Source organism: Homalodisca vitripennis, chromosome 5 (assembly GCF_021130785.1).
Source record: "Homalodisca vitripennis isolate AUS2020 chromosome 5, UT_GWSS_2.1, whole genome shotgun sequence".
Taxonomy (NCBI): domain Eukaryota; kingdom Metazoa; phylum Arthropoda; class Insecta; order Hemiptera; family Cicadellidae; genus Homalodisca; species Homalodisca vitripennis.
Genome location: NC_060211.1, coordinates 56,521,948 through 56,541,649, shown reverse-complemented (window position 1 = coordinate 56,541,649; position 19,702 = coordinate 56,521,948). Strand labels below are relative to the sequence as shown.

The following is a 19,702-nucleotide window of genomic DNA, read 5'->3' as shown; positions in this document are numbered from 1 at the left end:
CAATGATACTTAATCACTTATGATAATGAAACGACACGACAAGGATGCAACACATTCTATAATATGAAGTTATATGAATATTAGATGTAAGATAACATACGGAATGAGCTTAAAAGTACGCAAGAAACATATTTTATAAAATATGTAAAAATTAAAAAGGAAAAGAGAGAGAAAACAATATATATTCCTTCACAATGAAAAGAAAACACCAACAAACGCACACACGCTTGCGCTCGCGCACACATACGATATATCCCTCCAGGTAGAAACGCACGCGCGGGCAACATGAACAATACTTATTCGGATTAAAATGACTTTAAATTCTTTATCTATTGAGGAAGTCGAGAAGATACTACTTGCTGAGAAGTGTAACCCTGTGCATGATTGTACTGGTGCCCATGGTGTTCTGGAGCTTCATTTTGGTAGACAGGCACATGAATGGGGACGGGTGAAGGTTTTTCTACTGTATAAGGGACCTTCTTCTCCACGTACACCTCATAGGGTTTTGGAACTGGTACAGGGTAAGGTTTCTCCACTGGGACCTCCACAGGGTACGGTTCCTTCTTCTCCACCGTATATGGTACGTGTTTGTAGATTGGAATATTTACCGGGTATGGTTTGTTCACGAATACCTTCACAGGATAAGGGACATGCTTCTCCACAGGATATGGCACTTTCCTCTCCACGACCACATTGTAGGGCTTGGGCACGTGGACTGGGTAGGGCTGGTCGACATGGACGGCAACAGGATACGGCATCTTCTTGAACACCGTGTAAGGACGCGGGACATACTGCTTGACCGTGTACGGTATCTTCTTCTCAACGTAGACCGGATATGGTTGGGGAACTTCCACTGGGTATGGTTTGTCTATGGGTACCTCTACAGTGTAAGGGATCTTCTTCTCCACCTCTACTGTGTATGGGACAGGAACTTTCTTAGTGACCGTAACTGTTTTCACCTCGTGATGGTGGTCCTCATCGTGCTCATGCTTATGCACCTCCACCTGAGGGTGTCTAGGTTCGTGGTACGCCCCCTGTGGGTGTCTCAGCTCGTAATTCTGCAACTGTGGTTTCTGCTCTTGATGATGTACCTGTGAATATCCTTGATCATGATAATGCACATGGGGGAATCCCTGCTCTTGATGTTGCACCTGTAGGTGTCCCTGCAAATGATGCTGCACCTGTGAATATCCCTGCTCATGATACTGCACATGTGGGTGTCCCTGCTCTTCGCGATGCAGCTGTGGGTGTCCCTGCTCTTTGTGCTGCACCTGCGGTTTTCCCTGCTCTTGATGCTGCACCTGTGAATATCCCTGATCATGATACTGCACCTGTGGGTGTCCCTGCTCTTGGCGCTGCAGCTGTGAGTGTCCGTGCTCTTCGTGATGCACATGTGCGAATCCCTGTTCTTGACGTTGCAGCTGTGGGTGTCCCAGGTTATGATACTGCACCTGTGCGTAACCCTGCTCATGGTACTGCCCATGTGAGTATCCCTGCTCTTGTTGCCGAACCTGCAGGTGTCCTACATTGAAATGCTGCACATGAGGGTGTCCTTGCTCGTGGTGCTCCGCATGATGGTGTTCCAGACCATGGGCAGCGGCCCAAAATCCAGTAGACACCAACAACACACTGGTCAATGTGACTTGGATGCTCATGCTGGAATGATTACACTGGCCATCTCTACGGTTATATACAAGCTTCTGGCATGTCGGACGACTACTCGTGTGTAAAGTATGTGCTATTTTCATCAAACGGACGTGACGAGGTGGTCGTTAATTAATTCATGTAATTGGATTTGTTACGGAACACATTCCTATCCACTAAGTAGATTGCAATATGAATACCTCTGAAAAAGTCTTAACGAAATTTACCGATTGAATTTAAGAACGCGATCTGGCTGAAAAGTTTTTATTTTATTCCTACAGTTTATTTTATTCCTAAGCATACAAATTAGGACATGATTGTGATAATTAATTAGTAATATCAAACTTTATTGTAAGTATCATTGCTATTCAAATTGTTTCACTATTTATTTAAAAGCTTCTTTAATCCAATATGCAAATACAGTACATCGTTTTGAGCTTCTCCATTGCCGGCTTTTTGTTGGTTCTCTTCAGACGGACATGACTCCAAATACTACGAGTCAAGTTTGAAACAGCGTCCGATTTTAGACGCTGCACTATGCGGAAGGTAAACTGGAGCTAAAATCAACATCGACATTGAATTAGGTCTTCCCACTAATAGATAGGTACGTTGTGTATAGTAAATTCGATACGCGTTAATTTTATCACATAACGGACTGCACTTCATCCATATTAGATGGAAAATTGTCTGAGAAGTTAAATAAAGTGTTTCTTGGAGGATTATGCACCCGGTTACCTTACACAACGAAATATTTAATAATACAGACTAAAATATAACATTACGGTTTCCATATTGTTGGAGGAATATCACATTTATTCCTTTAATACGTCCTCAATTGCCATTAAATATTAAAAATGATTGAGCATATTGTCAAAGGTGTGTATGATAAATACTTAGATAGGTGCAAAGATTACCAAGAGAATCATTAGGAGAAAATTTATCGTTGTTGTTTTATTTTCGCTTGTGCGTGTCTGACGTGTGGTTTGTATTCTTCAATTCTGGGTATTCTGATATCGCTTGGGTTTATTTTCTCCAGCCTGGACTTCAAGCAGTTGGTGTACTGGTCAGTTATGACACAAATTTTTGAGCGACAAATGCATGTTCATGTAATAGGTATTTTTGTACATTTAAATGCTCGAACGTATTATTTGTTATACATTTTGCAACATATAGTGATGGCAAATGTTCGCAATCCAACTATCCTTTTAAAACATCCCTCGTGTATAACAAACTTAAAAAAAAAAATTTCATTGCTATGTACCCATAATACAATCTTACAAGTCAAAATCGTAAACTATACAATTTATTAAAGTTTATGACTTTTAATACAATTATCATTTACAACTTAAAAGTTAATCAATTCAAAGCTACAATCACTGTCAGTGTAATGTAATTCAGGCGTTGTAAATGTATCAACCGACTTTCGACACGAAGCTTGTTGTACAAACGAGCACCCAGGGGGAGGAGGAGGCGGACGACAGACGATGTCAGGACCGTGACTACAGACTCGCTGACAGCCCGACAGCTGGCCCATAGCACCATACCAGCTTTCAACTCACCAGTCAACACCACCTCCCATCCCATCTATTTATTTTAACTGGCTCCCTAACAAGCTCTGTTAACAGGATCCAGTCTCGAGATATACAAATTATTGCCATTTGGTTGATGTCGAGTCCATGTCACTCGTTGAGACTAGTTCCGGCTCCTTGAGTACACATCGACATCATCATCAATAGAAAGTGGGCAATCCTCAGTAAACATAGTGTTCTCTCTAAAGTATGTTTACATTTGGGCGATTTCAAGATCGTGTCACTCGTTGAGGCCAGCTCCGGTTCCTGGAGGAGTAAACATCAATGTCATCATCGTCAGAAAAATGTGCAATCCTCAGGGAAAATACTATTAATGTTCTTTCCAAGGTCATATTTATTCATGCTACTCGTTGTGGCCAGCTCTGGATAGTTGAGAAAACAACGAAATCGTAATAGATAAACAAGTGGGTAACCCTTAGTAAACACAGAGGTCTCTTCAAGGTATGTTTACATTTTATTGATGTCAAGTTCATTCCACGCGTTAAAGCCAGCTCTGGCTTTAAAAAAAAATCAACGACATCATCATCGATAGACAAGTGGGCAATACTCATGTTCTTTTCAAGGTATATTTAGTTTTGGTTGATGTCGTGCTCATGTTACTAACTGAGACCAGTCCAGCTCCTTCAGGAAATATAGACGTCATCGTCGGTAGATAAATGAGAACCTCTCTGTAAACATAGTCAGTTTTATCTCTGGTATGTTTACATTTGAATGATGTCGAGTTGGTTACTAAATTATACTTTTCATAATACGGCAGTACTAACCAATTAATAAATACTGGTTTATATAAGAAAGTCATGCAACTGGTTAATGTATATAACATTTTGTGTGTTCTGCATTTCGTGTCACATGAGTAGTGCCTTTTTGCATCACTGTAGAAAATCATACTCATTTGAAGAATCATAATTTATTCATTATATCATGATTCTATACTTGTAAACTGGTGGAGGTTTTTTTTACGAAAATCCAATATGGTTAGGGGTGGAAAACTTCTTATAACCTAATAACCCTGTTTTGTTACTTAGGACACCCAAAATTGTAAACACACTTCAAAATTCACCTACCACAAAATTCTTAATCACTGTACTCTATTTTGTCTTGTTTTTTCAGAATGGATACCTTTTGCCTCGGAAATGAGATCATTATGTATAACATAAAATTTTAATGGAAAAAAAATTAAAAGAACTTTTTTTCCTCGGGACTCTATTCTATCATTCTGCTCCAGGATGTACCGTATAATAGTTGACCTACAACATGAAGGTCACCTGGAATTATATAATAAACAGTATTTTGTACCATTTCTAATGTACGTTATAAACATTATTAGAAACTCAATCTCACTTCATCCTATTTCTTAATTTTAACTTGGATATACATAGCCTCCAAATGGGAATAATCCAGAAACATGTCATACATGTTTTTGTTTCTCGTCGTATCCGTGGGCTAAGTGACGAACGTATTGCAGTAAAACATTATATGTGCATTTTAAGTTATTTCGCTGCCTTGGAGCGTACAATTGACCTGAAAAATGTCACATAGATTACTAACACAAACAAACAATTATTGTATGATTATCAACACAGTCTTGTCCAGATAAACTTTTCACTGAAGGTTATGGCAGAACGGATCTTTTTTTAGAACGTCAGTTTTAGAGGCTGTAGAAGATGTTCCTATTCACCAAACTGTATGCAGATTATACAATTTTAACACTTAGTTACAGACTATCAGGCAGAGTAGAAATTAATTATTCCTCAATGAGAGAAAATGTCTAACACATTATAGCTTCTGTTACGTCTAAACAAACAATGTTATATTTTAATAGATATTTCCAATTTTTGTAACAAAAAAAATTATAACATATCTATAAATAAAAAACTTTTTGAAATAGATACAAATATTTAATTATAATAAAGTAAAACAAAAAATGACTTAAAACATGCATGTAACAACTTATATGTTTATTTATTAATACTTTTTTACTAAATAATAACTATATTAAGTTAAATCTTTGGTTCTATAATTATTCATTAAATTTTGTAACGACAACAGTAAAAAATATTTGTATTTCACCCAAACTCGAATATAAATATTTAATATTTGAACAAGACCTTCTATAGTTATGGTGTTTATTAATCGTATAAAACCTGTAATTAGCGGATAAATTATTTCTTAAGAACTGGTGCTTAGCTTATTGGATAGAAAATCAAATCATAATTTTGGAATAATCAAATCAAAACCCATCCAAATATTTACTAACAAATGAAATATTAGTTAGAAATCCCGGTGCGTTATTTTAATAAAATCCAGTGGTAACAAAAGTATTAGAAACATAAAAGATTCGTAAACTTGTAGTTAACAACGAAACTTTTAATATTTAAGATAATCTTGGTATTCATTATACACGACTTATTCGTTATATAATTACATATATACCAAAACTCATTAAATAACAATTTTATAGTGTAGTTTAAATGTTTAACCATTATAATTTATTAATTACAACTGCCTTTTTACAGTCGAGCAAATGCTGGATACACATTATCGGTAACTTTTTTATTTAATAAGAACGTAACATATAGCACAATTCGTCATTATAAGCACAAATTATAAATACCTGTGCAAGAAATATTAGGTAAATGAATTCATGCACGTACGTACAAGAGCATATTATGTTCTTGCTCAAAGAAAAATAACCCATCAGAGTGATGAAAAATAATCTGCCAGTGTGTCTGCCATCCATCTTGGTCGGAGGCTTTGTCTGGGATGAGAAATGTAGCGCGTAAATCATGGAAGGCAAGTCATTAGATAGGCGGCCTGCCCCGGGTGACAGGCCCGTGTTATTAGGAAGCTACACACGACAAGAAATATGGCCGACAGGCAAATATTAAAAGAGCTTGCGTCTCACCCCTCCATCGGCCAATTTATAGCCTTCCAGCTCCAACATTTATATTCCTGCACATATTCTTAGTCTCTTTCTCTCTGACACACATTACTCCACTCCTCTTGACAAGTAGGCCAACATCAGTCTTCCTCGTTCACTTACACCACCTCCACTTCTCTTCCACTACTACTTCTCTTGCTATCAGTCTCTGACAGACATCCATTACTCCACTTCCACTGACAAGTAGACTAACATCTGTCTTCCTCGTTCACTTACACCACCTCCACTTCTCTTCCACTAGTACTTCTCTTGCTATCAGTCTCTGACAGACATCCATTACTCCACTTCTACTGACAAGTAGACTAACATCTGACTTCCTCGTTCACTTACACCACCTCCACGTTTATTCAACTTCTACATCACTTGCTGCCAGTCTCTAACAGACATACATTACTTCACTTCCACTGACAAGTAGACTACCATCTGTCTTCCTCGTTCACTTAACACCTCCTCGTCTCTTCTACTTCTATATCTTTTTCTTTCAGTCTCTGACAGATATCCATTACTCCACTTCCGCTGACAAGTAGACTAATATCCGTCTTCCTCGTTTACTTACACCACTTCCTCTCATTTCCACGTCTGCTTCTCTTGCTATCAGTCTCTGACAGACATCCATTACGCCACTTCCACTGACAAGTAGACTAATGTGTCTTCCTCATTCATTTACATAACCTCCACTTTTCTTCAACTACTACTTTTCTTACTATCTGTCTCTGACAGGCATCTATTTCTTTACTTACTCTGACTATTAGAGTAACATCGGTCTTCTTTAAACCACTTTAACTTCTCCTAACTACTACTTCTCTAGCAACCAGTCTATGACAGACTTCCGTTACTCCAATTCTATTGACAAGTACAGTAACATTGGTTTTCCTCACACCACCTCCACTTCAGTTTCACTGTCAAGTAGAGTAAGAACGGTCTTCCTCGTTCACTTACACTATCTTCAATGAAATCATCACTATTTTTCTCCACAATCAATAATTACTCTGCTACTTATTCATTATATACAGGGTGAGTCAGAAATATGGTAAAACATTTTAAGACGTGATTTTAGAGCTAAAAATAAGAAAAAAATGTTATATAAAGGTAGGTCCGGAAACGCTCCATTAGTGAGTAATGGCTGGCGAAAGACTTTGTAAAATTAAGTAAAATTAAGTGATTCTGAAATGTTTTGTTCTTACTTTTTAACTCAAATAAGGTGGATTTATAAGGAAAATTATCTGAAAAATCAAATAAAACCACTCTAGAGGTTGTAGTGTGGACAGTGTTTGAGAAAAAGTATGAAATTTGCCAAAAATCTGATAACAAAAATACAGTCTTAAGTGTTTGATGTTCAATAACATTGTTAAATGACCAATAAACAAATTGTTTTTCCTAATACAGATTGTAGAGAATATAATTCTGAAAACAGCCATAATAAGCAAAGTTAACTAAATGTGTAAGAAAGGAAACTTTTATAATAAGGAATGAGTATCTGATTGGTAACAGCTGGTGAAAAACAAACTTATTTTTAGTTCAAAATTTTACTTTTAAATACAATAAACATCTACAATAGCTTTAAGTCTCGAGCACCGGAAGATTAAAGATGATGGTCAAAGTGACCTCCGTTGTTCAAAATGCACGCGTTCAGGCGTTTTTCGGACCCGTTTAAAAACTCCAGGTGTCTGCTTAATGGTTTCTATTTCATTAGACATTTTTAATCGGAGTTCTTCAATGGTATCTATTGGGGAAGAGTAAACTAATGTTTTAAAATGTCCCCAAAGGTAAAAGTCCAAAGGATTTAAGTCCGGTGATCTTGCTGGCCATGAAACTGGTCCACCTCGGCCTATCCATTGATTTGTGAAACTCTCATGTAGGTGTCCACGAACAGCCAGAGAATAGTGCGCAGGTGCCCCGTCATGCATAAACCACATGTTTTGGCGCAAATGCAGAGGTACATCATCAAGCAGGTTAGGTAGCTCGTCTCTTAAAAAGTTCTAGTACACCACGCCATTAAGCCTGGGAGGAAGCATGAATACAACTAAATGATCTGCTAAGATTCCAGCCCAAACATTTACTGAAAACTGATGTTGTGGGCGATTAGGTTTGATAGCATGAGGATTTCTGTCTGCCCAAGTGTGGTTGTTATGGAAGTTAATGATAGCTGTTCTTATAAAGTGAGCCTCATCGGTAAACAAAATTGTATTTAAAAAGTTTGGATCAGCACATTTTCCCAGAAGCCATCGACAAAAAGCAACACGGGGAGCGAAGTCTTGTGGCAAAAGAGTTTGGACATGCTGGAAATGGTATGGGTGTAACTGGTACTCGTGTAGTATTCTCTGAATACTAGATTGGCTGACATTGAACTGTAGTGACAATTCTCTAGTGCTCTTTTCAGGATAATCAGAAATTTCATTAAGAACCAACCCTTCTAATTCAACAGTCCTACATGATCGGGCAATGCCTGCATTACTATGCTCCGAAGACTTCAATGAACCTGTTTCAGATAGGCGTTGATGAATAGTGACAAAAAATCTTGCACTTGGACATCTGCGGTTAGGAAAGGTCTCTTCATACAGACGTCTTGCTGCAGTACTATTGCAGCGTCCCAAACCATACATTAAATGCATGTCTGCTAATTCAGAGTTTGAATATACCTAAATATTACCTTCCATTTTTAATAAATGAAACACACAACACAAAATCACTAATAAAATGGATGAAGATAACTGGTTAAAATACTTAACACAAACACACAGTATCTTTACAGTTTGTTGTTTTGTTCAAAAATGAGGTGACATATGTCATCTAATAATAAGTGCCCAGCTGATGATTTATTAATTAAAAATGTTTAAACAGCCGTTGTTTAAATGATTAATTATTACCAGATGTTACCAATCAGATACTCATTCCTTGTTATAAAACACTAAAAGTTTGCTGTGTAGTGTAATACGTGAGGAGTCAATTTAATAACTTTTTTTCACATTTAGTTAACTTTGCTTATTATGGTTGTTTTCAGAATTAAATTCTCTACAATCTGTATTAGGAAAAACAATTAGTTTATTGTTCATTTAACAATGTTATTGGACATCAAACATTTAAGACTGTATTTTTGTTATTAGATTTTTGGCAAATTTCATACTTTTTCTCAAACACTGTTCACACTACAACCTCTAGAGTGGTTTTACTTTAATTTTCAGGTGATTTTCCTTATAAATCCATCTTATTTGAGTTAAAAAGTAAGAACAAAACATTTCAGAATCACTTAATTTCACCAGGTGAACTGAAAACAAAGCAAAATCTTTCGCCAGCCGTTACTCACTAATGGAGCGTTTCCGGACCTACCTTTATATAACATTTGCTTCTTATTTTTAGTTCTAAAATCATGTCTTAAAATTTTTTACCATATTTCTGACTCACCCTGTATAACCTTATATATATATATCCATGTATATATATATATATATATATATATATATATATATATATATATATATATATATATATACATTTCTCACTCACTTCTGATAAGTAGACTTATAATAGCCTTCCTCTTGTACTTTAAAACAATATTTTAAATCACCTTTATTACTTTTTACATTCAACAATTATTGCAGGCCTTCTGATAAGTATACCATTATCAAATCAAGCTTCCTCATACAGTTACACAACCTCTGCTATTCTTTCATCAACACCTCTCCTTTAGTCAACCTCTAAATGAAACTGCTCAGGTAGGCTGGTCATGTTGGTAACACTAGATGTGCAAAATGCCTAGATTGAACTTCTGTAACCTAGAACACGGGAATGTCTTCATCGCCTGGAGCAGAATAGAGACTTTCTCACAGCTGATACATATGAAGATCAAGAGTGCCAATGAACGTTAAACTTGAACCAAATCCCAAATTTTTTGACGAGATTTCTTGCGCAGTATAATATGCGGAGGCAGTCTCCTTATCTTTAAAAACTTTAGAAGAAAACAGTAACGAAACTTATTTATCCAAAGAAGGCTGTTCACTCCAGTCAACCGCTTGTGCTGTTGTGCGGATGTGAGATACAGGCTGGTACGCTGCGGCAAGAACATTAAAAGAACAAGATGTTGGCAGTGCAAAGAACTGGGGCAAGCAGGGGTAAACGTTCTGCCTTCTTCATTGTAGGCGCTATTCATAAAAGTCCGATCTATTTTGAGTCAAAGGGGTGTTATAATGATATGGGTTGCTCACCCGGTCTAAATCCATGAATCATGGAAAAGGTTTAAGAAAGATAGTAAATCAGTAAGAATATGGAACGTTCCTCACTTCCTATGGTAATTTCCCCATTTCCTGTCTAAGATGAGCAAGTATGTAAACTCGGGACGTTATTGCGAGGACTTGAAGCTCGAAAACTTCAACCACATTTTCTTCTCCAGAAAATCGAGAGAACACAGTTGATATAATATATTTTTAGATCCTGTAACTTTTACAATACCATTGTCAGCAGCTTTGAACAAAAAGTTGATAGCCATTAATCGGCTATCGCTAAACCTTCCAGATCGCAGAGCTTGGCAGAGAAGGTGTTGAAAACCACGAAAGCAAATAAAATGCAACACATCATAATATATTTTGCTGAGCCAAACTAAACAAATCACCATACACTTTTCTTTTGTAATAGTCTTAATTATCAGTTTTGCATCAATTGTATTTTTTTAATGAGATTAGTAATAATGAGATAACAGAAACAATTACAAGTTGACGTTCAAATAGAATTTACGATCTGCTTGGTTATTGAGTTGTAAAGATAACGCTTAATCTTTTCATCCTACATACTTAAATATTGCGAGATTGGAATTAGTAATGACATAATAGCTATTATATTTCTTTTAGTTCCTTATGTAACCAACAACATTTACACTATAACATGATATGCATTTATACAGTGTTTACTTGTAATTCACTGTTGGTGGTGACGGACGGGAGAGGATGGGTTTTATCACCGACAGGAAGGCAATCAGAAAGAACAAAATATTCGTGAACAAATTGGGGGCCAGGATTCATAAACAAGTTCGACATAATAACCCTGGCGGAGCCTGTATTATAAACAGCGGCCCACGCTTGAGGCATCGCCTTTTGTAAATAACCACTCGGTATTAATGTACGATATTTCGTTACAAAGGAGTGGCCGAGCTTTATAGAATTGTTAATCGGCTGCCAGCAAGCGAACACAGACAGCGTCGTGCTGCCCGGCCTCACGCAACAGGCAGCCTTTTACTCGTCAGCTGGCAGTTGCATACTTGACAATCTTCTCGTCCCTCAACATCACTTGTATTATCCTAGAAAAAAATATTCTTCAAACTAATGCAAAAATAAAAAAAATAACCTTTTATTCCTAAATAATTTTATGCATTTACCATTCTAGAATAGGTATGTACAAGTACGTATTATTGAAATTCAAAAACTGAAAAAATACTAAAAATTTCAACATTTTTACATAATGAATATAAAATTGTCCTAGTAATTGTTGTTTAAAACCTTGTCCTGTTTTATATATTCTTATCGACCACACTAGAGACTGTTCTACCATAATTCAAATGCAAATCCAGAGTAGATGATGTAGTATGTCATCTTATCACTGCAGCTTCAAGTGCCTTCTTGCTTTATATGTATATCGATGATCTTGCTTTGTCAGCCTCTCGCCAGGAGAACGAAGAAGTACAAGGCATGATGACAGAGAAGTAGTCACTGATCTGCATGCTCCATAGACTCGTTCTCTCTCCATTGTACTCTATATTGAGTTACGAGCTCCACTTCCTCTCTTATACACAGTTGTCAGCTAGACCTCACCCTAGCGATGCGAGTGCCCCAGCTCACCTGGCAGCTGGCACTCATCCTGCCCCCTTAAGCTGCTTAATTCTTGGAATTAAGCTTGGTACTCAACGGAGTAATAGAAAGTACAAGCATACACTATGTCCATAATAGACATGTTCAAGACGCATTTTACGCAGATTTGACATTTAAACTATATTTTCTGATTGTCAGTAGTAAGTAATAATATACCTCCTGGTGGCTACAATTTACTTTAATTTAATACTAAAACTAGCAGAATACCCGTATTTCGTATGGGGTTGACATACATACACACATACAAACATATTGTACTTATTGCCGGCCGAGATGCATCCCTTCCTCGCAGAGATGATTGCTCTTGCCTTAGCAAAACGTGGTGAAATGTTTCTCTTTTTTCATTTCTTTTACTACAGTAAAATACCAATAAAAGCAAACCAAGACAAAGAAAAGCTTCTGCTTATAACATGATACCTGTAAAATGTAACTGACTTTGACAGATAAATAAGAAAACAAATTTACTATCACCTTTTTAAATGAGTATACGTTATTATAGTTATTATTCTTGACTTTGACATGTGATTAAAAACAAATGTGCTATCTGATGATTAAACTAAAATAATGCAATCCTAAGAGGTCTTGAAGTCCAATGGGGCGTAGCCCAGAGGGAATTGCAAAATAGCAATAGGCCCATGTGTTAACCAGGGACTCTAAGAATGTTCATGTCAAATTGCGGTACAACGGTGCAGTAGTTTTTACGAGATTGAGTAACACACGTCTAGACGCCACTAGATTTTTCTAATAGTATAGATGTGCACATGTAATGTCGCATTTAAAAAAACCGAATATTACATTGAATGTTTCTCTCCACTTTAAGTAAGCTTTGACATCCTGTTCTAATTCCGCACATAAAAATTTCGTGTTGAACATTACGTAATACTGGATTTATAAAATTAAACTCAGAAAGAGGTTAATTTTAAAGTTTATAAAAGTAACAATTATTGCAGTCAACTCATTACTATGTGGAGAAGTAAACAGATGTTTGATAGTAATTAAAACAAACTGGTATCTGAGTTTCGGTGAAGGAGAAACTGACAAGAAGTTGTGGCGCAGTCTTGGCGCGGCGCATCAACAGATATCGGACAGGCTAATGCCGTCAAGTCAATTTGTCCGCGATATTTGACAGTAATAATCTGGTATCTCGGCCACCATCACTCAACCGCTCCGCTAAACTGCTACTCAGCGTAAATGGCCATCGGATATTTCAAACCCGAGGCCGATAGCCGAGCTGTCCGGGCACGTTAGCCACGCTCATTCCCCCGAGCCACTTTTCTAAGTAAATATGTCAAATTACAGCCAGCCTGTGTGGTGAAATGCTGCTTGGTCTGCACGACAGTGATGTGGTCCACGTCTCGCATACAAATTACACTTCTAGCAAGCCCGCCGTGCCGCGCCCTTCGTCCGACGAGCAAGGTTTAGTAGCGTTCCCTCAACTGGTGTTCAAAGTACGCTAGTAATTTTGATATTCCTTAGTTAAAATCACATGAAAAATAACTCTGCGAAGAATGTGGACGTTGTAAGCCATTAAGCATCTTTCACCACATAAAATACTATTTTATTTATTTCACAAATTATTAATTAGTATATACTATTAGTATATAATAAATATATATATAAACATGCAGTTTTACATATAATATTTAATACTAGGTTTTACATTGCTTATTTTTTACTAACCCTAAGCTTCTATGTCGTTGATTCCAGTTGTGTTGCATATCGAATAAAATTGTTGAAATACATTGTATATTGTCTATTGTACACTGTATATTAGTAAATTAAATTTTTATCTAAAACATATGATTAATATTGCGTTCTTGTATTCAATTTCCGTACTTGAAGCAGAAATAATCATTCTAAACTATGTCATGTAGGCTAAATCTACCTAATGAAAAACTGTATAAAATTTAAATAAAAATAATGAAATCTATTAAATACAACGTTTGTATCAATTGACATAATTTTATTTTACTGTATCATACTTTAACTCTTTTCTGCCACCTTTCAAAGCATTTTTTTTTCTTGAACATACTAGATTGTTAAAGAAATTAAATTTTACAAGGGAATAAGTTCAAAGTTTATTATTGACATGTTTAACAAATATGAAACAAAAGGTTACAGTACAAAATAAGTCTTCATTCATGAATTTTCATGTCACTGGCAACTCATCCATAATGGCGTTCAACAGGGCTTCGAGCTACGACCACTTCTATTTCTAATCTATGTGAATGATTTTTCACATGGCTTAAATACATCATCTATAGTGCTGTTTCCTTATGATGCCGCTCTTACTATAAAGACAAAAACCCTTAAAGATTTACAGAATAAAATAAATCAAGTAAGTAATGAAGCAGGTCAGTGGTTTTAGGAAAAAAGGAGTATAGCTGAATGAACATAAAAGCCATTTATTAATTTCTCAACCCACAATAGGCAAGCACGTATGTACATTTTGAAGTGAATAACATTAAAGTAACATCGTCATGTGAACGTTTGGGTTTAGTTGTACATAATTCAATATCATGGAAAGATAGCCTTTTAGAACAGAAATTATATTCAGCCTGTTTCGTATTGAGAACTATTTCTCATGTGGCTAGTTTAAATACCATGAAAGTAGTCTACTATGGTTATGTTTACTTGCATCTGAGGTATGGGGTAGTATTTTGAGGAGACTCAGTGTTATCAAAGTATATTTTCAGAACTCAGAAACATGTCATACGCACCATATTCAAACTTAAATCTCAGCTCTGCTTCATTTAATAATTGACTGACAACATTATATCCATGTGCCCAATGATATTAGCAGATAGAAAACTCAAGTTAAGAAGCTACAACTGAAAAATGTATTTTTGCTTTATCCCACCTACCACTTGGCTGGCAAGAGTATAACCTCTCAACAAGTAATATTAGAAAAAGTCATATAAAGAAATTATAACTAAGATAAGTATGGCAGCTCTTTTCCAACCGTTACTTCCCGAGTAAAACACAACCATATGAACAACTAAGATTTGCAAAAATAAAATATTAAAAAAAGAAACTGTAATTAAGATAAGTATTATAGCTCTCTTCCAACCACATCTCCATAGCAACAACAAAACCATATGAACAGTTAAAAGTAGCAAAAAGAAAAATTAAATAAGAGAACTGTAACTAAGATAGATACTATAGCTCTCTTCCAACCACAACTCCATAGCAACAACAAAACCATATGAACAGTTAAAATTAGCAAAAAGTAAAAATTAAATAAAGAGAACTGTAACTAAGATAGGTACTATAGCTCTCTTCCAACCACTACTCCCATAGCAACAACACAACCATATGAGCAATTAAGATTAGCATAAAAAAATCAAATAAAGAAACAATAACTATTAAAATGTTTATTACAACTCTCTTCCACCTACTCCATAACTGGCAACAACAGAACAATATGAGCAAGGAATATTAGCTGAAATAAAAGCCAAATTAAGAAGCCACAATTGAGAAATACATCTTAACTTAGGGAAATAGAGCTATGTCTCAGCTACTACCTGATTGCTTACAATATAACTGGAAGAAGTAGCATGCAAAATCATTTTATGAAGCCTTACGGACCAGGACTATAGAACTAGGGACTGTTACAGGTGCTTTTGTTGGGGTTCCAGTTTGATAGTTTCTGGTTTAATTTTTACTATGGGTCATCTTCCACAGTCACTGAATGTACGCACGCAACGTATCCCTTGATACATTCCTGTGAGCCTAATACTGGTATAACGAGAGCCAGAATGGTGGGTTTAGCTCCAGTTCACCATCCTCTCACGTGCAGCATCTGAAACCTGATGCTGTTTCAGACTTGACTCCTGAAATCTGGAGTTATGTTCGTCTGAAGGGGTCCAAAAATCTACGATGTCGTGAGTGGCTCTCAATGTTGCAGCTCATGAGACAATGAGAATATCTCCTCAGCTAGATTACACTATTTTGTGTAGTTTTGGTAGCTCTGGCTGGAAACGATTCGGGGGTTCGTTTTGAACTTATTCATTCTTCGCGCCGTCTACTATTTGGATCCCTTCAGGCGAACATGACTCCAAATTTCAGGAGTCAAGTCTGAACCAGCATCAGATTTCAAATGCTGCACGTGAGAGGATGGTGAACTGGAGCTAACCTCAAAATTCACATCAAATCAGCCTTTCCAACCATTCCTACTTTATGTGGAGAGCCAGAAATGGAGTAATCTTCAAATACCCTATTGTTGTTCCTGTTAAAATTTCAAGTACCCTCAACTTGTCTAGTACACCGTCTTGCTAACTAGTATCAGCAGCATACCTGTCAGAGTGTCTTTGCTGAACCCGGAGGAGTACAATCCCAGTCACTGAGGGGATATGATTGCAACACATTCATTTATACAATCCTGTGACCGTGGTAGTGATGTAACAAGAACAAGAAATTGTGTAATCTTCCAACACCCTCTTGTTCCTGTTCCCGCTGCAACGATAAACTCCTCTAAGCCTGTCTGGTTCACCGTTATACTAACTATTATCAGCCGCAAATCTGTCAGAGTGTCTTTGCTGAACCTGGAGGAATACAATTCTAGTCACTGAGGGGATGCACGCAACATATTCACTTTTAGATTCCTGTGACTCTGATAGTGATGTAACGAGATCAAGAAATGGTGTTATCTTCCAACACCCTCTAGTTCCTGGTCCTGCTACAATGATCAACTCCTCCAAGCCTGTCTGGTACACCGTCGCGTCGTGCTAACTAGTATCAGCAGCATACAAACGCAAGGTGAAGCACTATAAATCATCCATACCTATGCCACGCCCATGCATAAATAATCGGCGGCGTTAGTGCAGTGCATTTCAATGGCAATAAACATGAACAGCAAGCTTGGCCATTTCGTCCTGACGGCACTCGTTTGCTTTACGGCTGACTCGACTTATGTCCTATTGTTCCACGCCTACATTTACATACATGTCTCGTATGTCGGGGTGATTGAGTTTTATTCCGGTAGTGGCGCGCTTGTACCACAGGTGATTTGTAACTCTTTGATCTCCTGTGCCAACCCTACTTTCCGGTTCAAAGCTACGGAAGAAAACAAAATAAGTTACAACTGGGGAAAGATTATTTAGCTAGGAAGACTTAACTCAGTGACTCTTTGACAGTAATCGATGTACTGTCAATGACAGTCGTGACAGTTAATGTATTAAGAAGTCACGTCTTGATGTGTAACAGATCTTTTGGCATTTTCCATTTTTGGAGATTTTGTTTTAAAACAAAGCATATTTTATAATGCTACAAGGGTGCAAATACCCGACATTGGCGATTGAAAATGAATTCAAAATTATTATCTCTTACGTGTATCATAACAATGTTATATGTTCATAAGAGAGACATTATTAAAATAAATCTTGGTGTGTATGCTGTGTAAACACACACACACACACACACACACACACACACACACACACACACACACACACACACACACACACACACACACACACACACACACACACACACACACACACACACACACACACACACACACACACAACACACACACACACACACACACACACACACACACAAACACACACACACACACAGAATTAATTTGAACCGCCTTAAATATTTTTTTATTAATTGGCTTTTAAGAAAGAAATAAGAAAAAAATAATTCTATTGCTGTACATTCAATTCTGTATTCTAATACAGGCTATTTTACCCCAGTTATTAAATTTCTTTTATCATGCGCAAGAGATATATGTCGTCTGCATTTAAAATAATGCGGTGACGGAGAAGTTTGGAAAAAAGTGTACCCTTAATCCAAAATACCCGACGTCCCAAAAGCTTTAGCTCTTTTAGCTATTTTTATATTTTGTTCAAAAACAATGTTAATATTTAATTTTAATGACCGGAAATAAATAGTTTGTAACATGAGTCCAAAATAAAAATAATAGTCCATTACATCTCATATACTTCTTTCAGATTTTCATGTGAACTGCACGATGTCGTTATAATGGTTAATATTGCAATAAATATGGTTAATATAACACCTGTGGATGTTTTATTATTATATTAACGTAACAAGTTAGACTGGAAAGAAAAGTCGAAGTGACAGTGAAGGCCTGAAGGCAGTTTTGAAAATTGAGGTATAAACAATGTTTTCCTTGTATGTAGGTTAATGATGTAAATGTCCTTAAAGAAACCTTTATTTCCTTTCAGGGCAATGTTTTTATGCGCTTCCGTGTCTAATGGACGTGAATCAAGAGTGTAGGTATCAATGCAAAAGACATAAATTCCTGTTGGCAGTGATTTATTGGGTACGAAGTATAGCCAGCTTGCGGCGCCGTCACTGTTCGTGTGACTGAGTGTGGGTTACTGCACAATTTGTATAAATAAATGGCACCAAATGATACGACTACGATCTGATAAGCGAGAGGTGGCGTGCTTTAACCACTATCATTACCGTGCTTGGCCCGCTCCGCTACAACTAGAAAGTGTTGGCCACAACCGCAACGAGGCCAATGGATTGAACAGAAATGCGGTTGCAACGTGTGTTTCATATTAAAAACAAATCAATCTCAACTAAAGCCGCTCAAAATCTGCCGATTGGAAAATTGTGTTACCTTCATTCTTACTTATCCGTCGCACAAAGTCGTTATTTTGGATTACAAGAATCATGGTATTGAAAACCCTAAATGGTTGTCATATTGTTTGAATATGAAAAGACAGCCTAGGTATTTTTTGCTGATTCGTGCAAAATGTTCTTTAGGTCTGTATACATTTTAGCATGTAATCGTTTCCTCAAGCATTTGTGATCAAACCCTATAGAATTTTATTCTGATACGTGTTAAGCAGTATCTCGAAGGATGTTTTATTTCGTATCTCTATCAGTGCGGTGGCACTGGGTGGCTGAGAGTATTAGCAGATACGACAGTGGTGAGGGATAAAGCAACTGTACAGAGACTTTTCCTTAGTCATAGTATTTTTGGGGTTGTTTCTGTAGTTCTCTTGCTGCAAAAACAGTTAGTTGTTGAGTTCCCGTATTAGCAGCTGCCCAGGACCTCACTGTAGTGCTTAGAAAAGCAGATCTTGCACAGAAAGCTCATACATCCTCTCTTTCATTGTCGTGTGAAGTCATGGCTCGGTGTTTACGTGAATAAAGTACCAGGTTAAAATTTCCTGTACTTGCTATAATCTGTATTGGTGCCAATGTTATATGTTTGGATGTTCATGACATATACAGTAATGGCTATTCCGTATATTCGTCTTCTGTTGCTAGCAACCTCTTGTTGATAATGTCGATCAAATTGAGCAGAAAGCGTTAACGCAAAAAATTTCGGAACGCCCCAGCAACAGATTTTTACTCTTTTCCTTGCGAGTTAACAGAACCAGAGTTGTAGTTGTAGTTTTAGTATCCAAACTCCCTTTGAAAGGTGGTGCTTTAAGATCTTATGTAAATCTTCGGCAACACAATATTGTTTTAAAGAGTTCCATTTACTTGTTAGTTGATCCGGAATGATATTTTCGACACAGCGATTTGTGTTATCCCACACATAATGCTACTCAACGCCGAAGCAGGATGCCATTAATCCGGTATGATCTGAAACAGAGATGTAGACATGTATATAACTTAATAGCAATAGAATATTTTGAAGTGTTGTGAACATACTGGAAAAATAGCAAGTGATATGGCTA

General features: G+C 36.8%; 1 protein-coding gene across 1 annotated transcript; it reads right to left on the bottom strand.

Moving 5' to 3' along the window:
- Nucleotides 1-329: 329 nt before the first annotated feature.
- Nucleotides 330-1,655, bottom strand: LOC124363478 (sex-determining region Y protein-like). The gene has a single exon (XM_046818725.1). It carries the CDS (start codon nt 1,653-1,655, stop codon nt 330-332), a length of 1,326 nt encoding a protein of 441 aa, XP_046674681.1.
- Between the last annotated feature and the right edge of the window lie 18,047 nt (nt 1,656-19,702).

What these genes read in the sequence shown, in the direction of transcription:
- LOC124363478 (XM_046818725.1), bottom strand. Translation starts at nt 1,655, where the DNA reads ATGAGCATCCAAGTCACATTGACCAGTGTGTTGTTGGTGTCTACTGGA.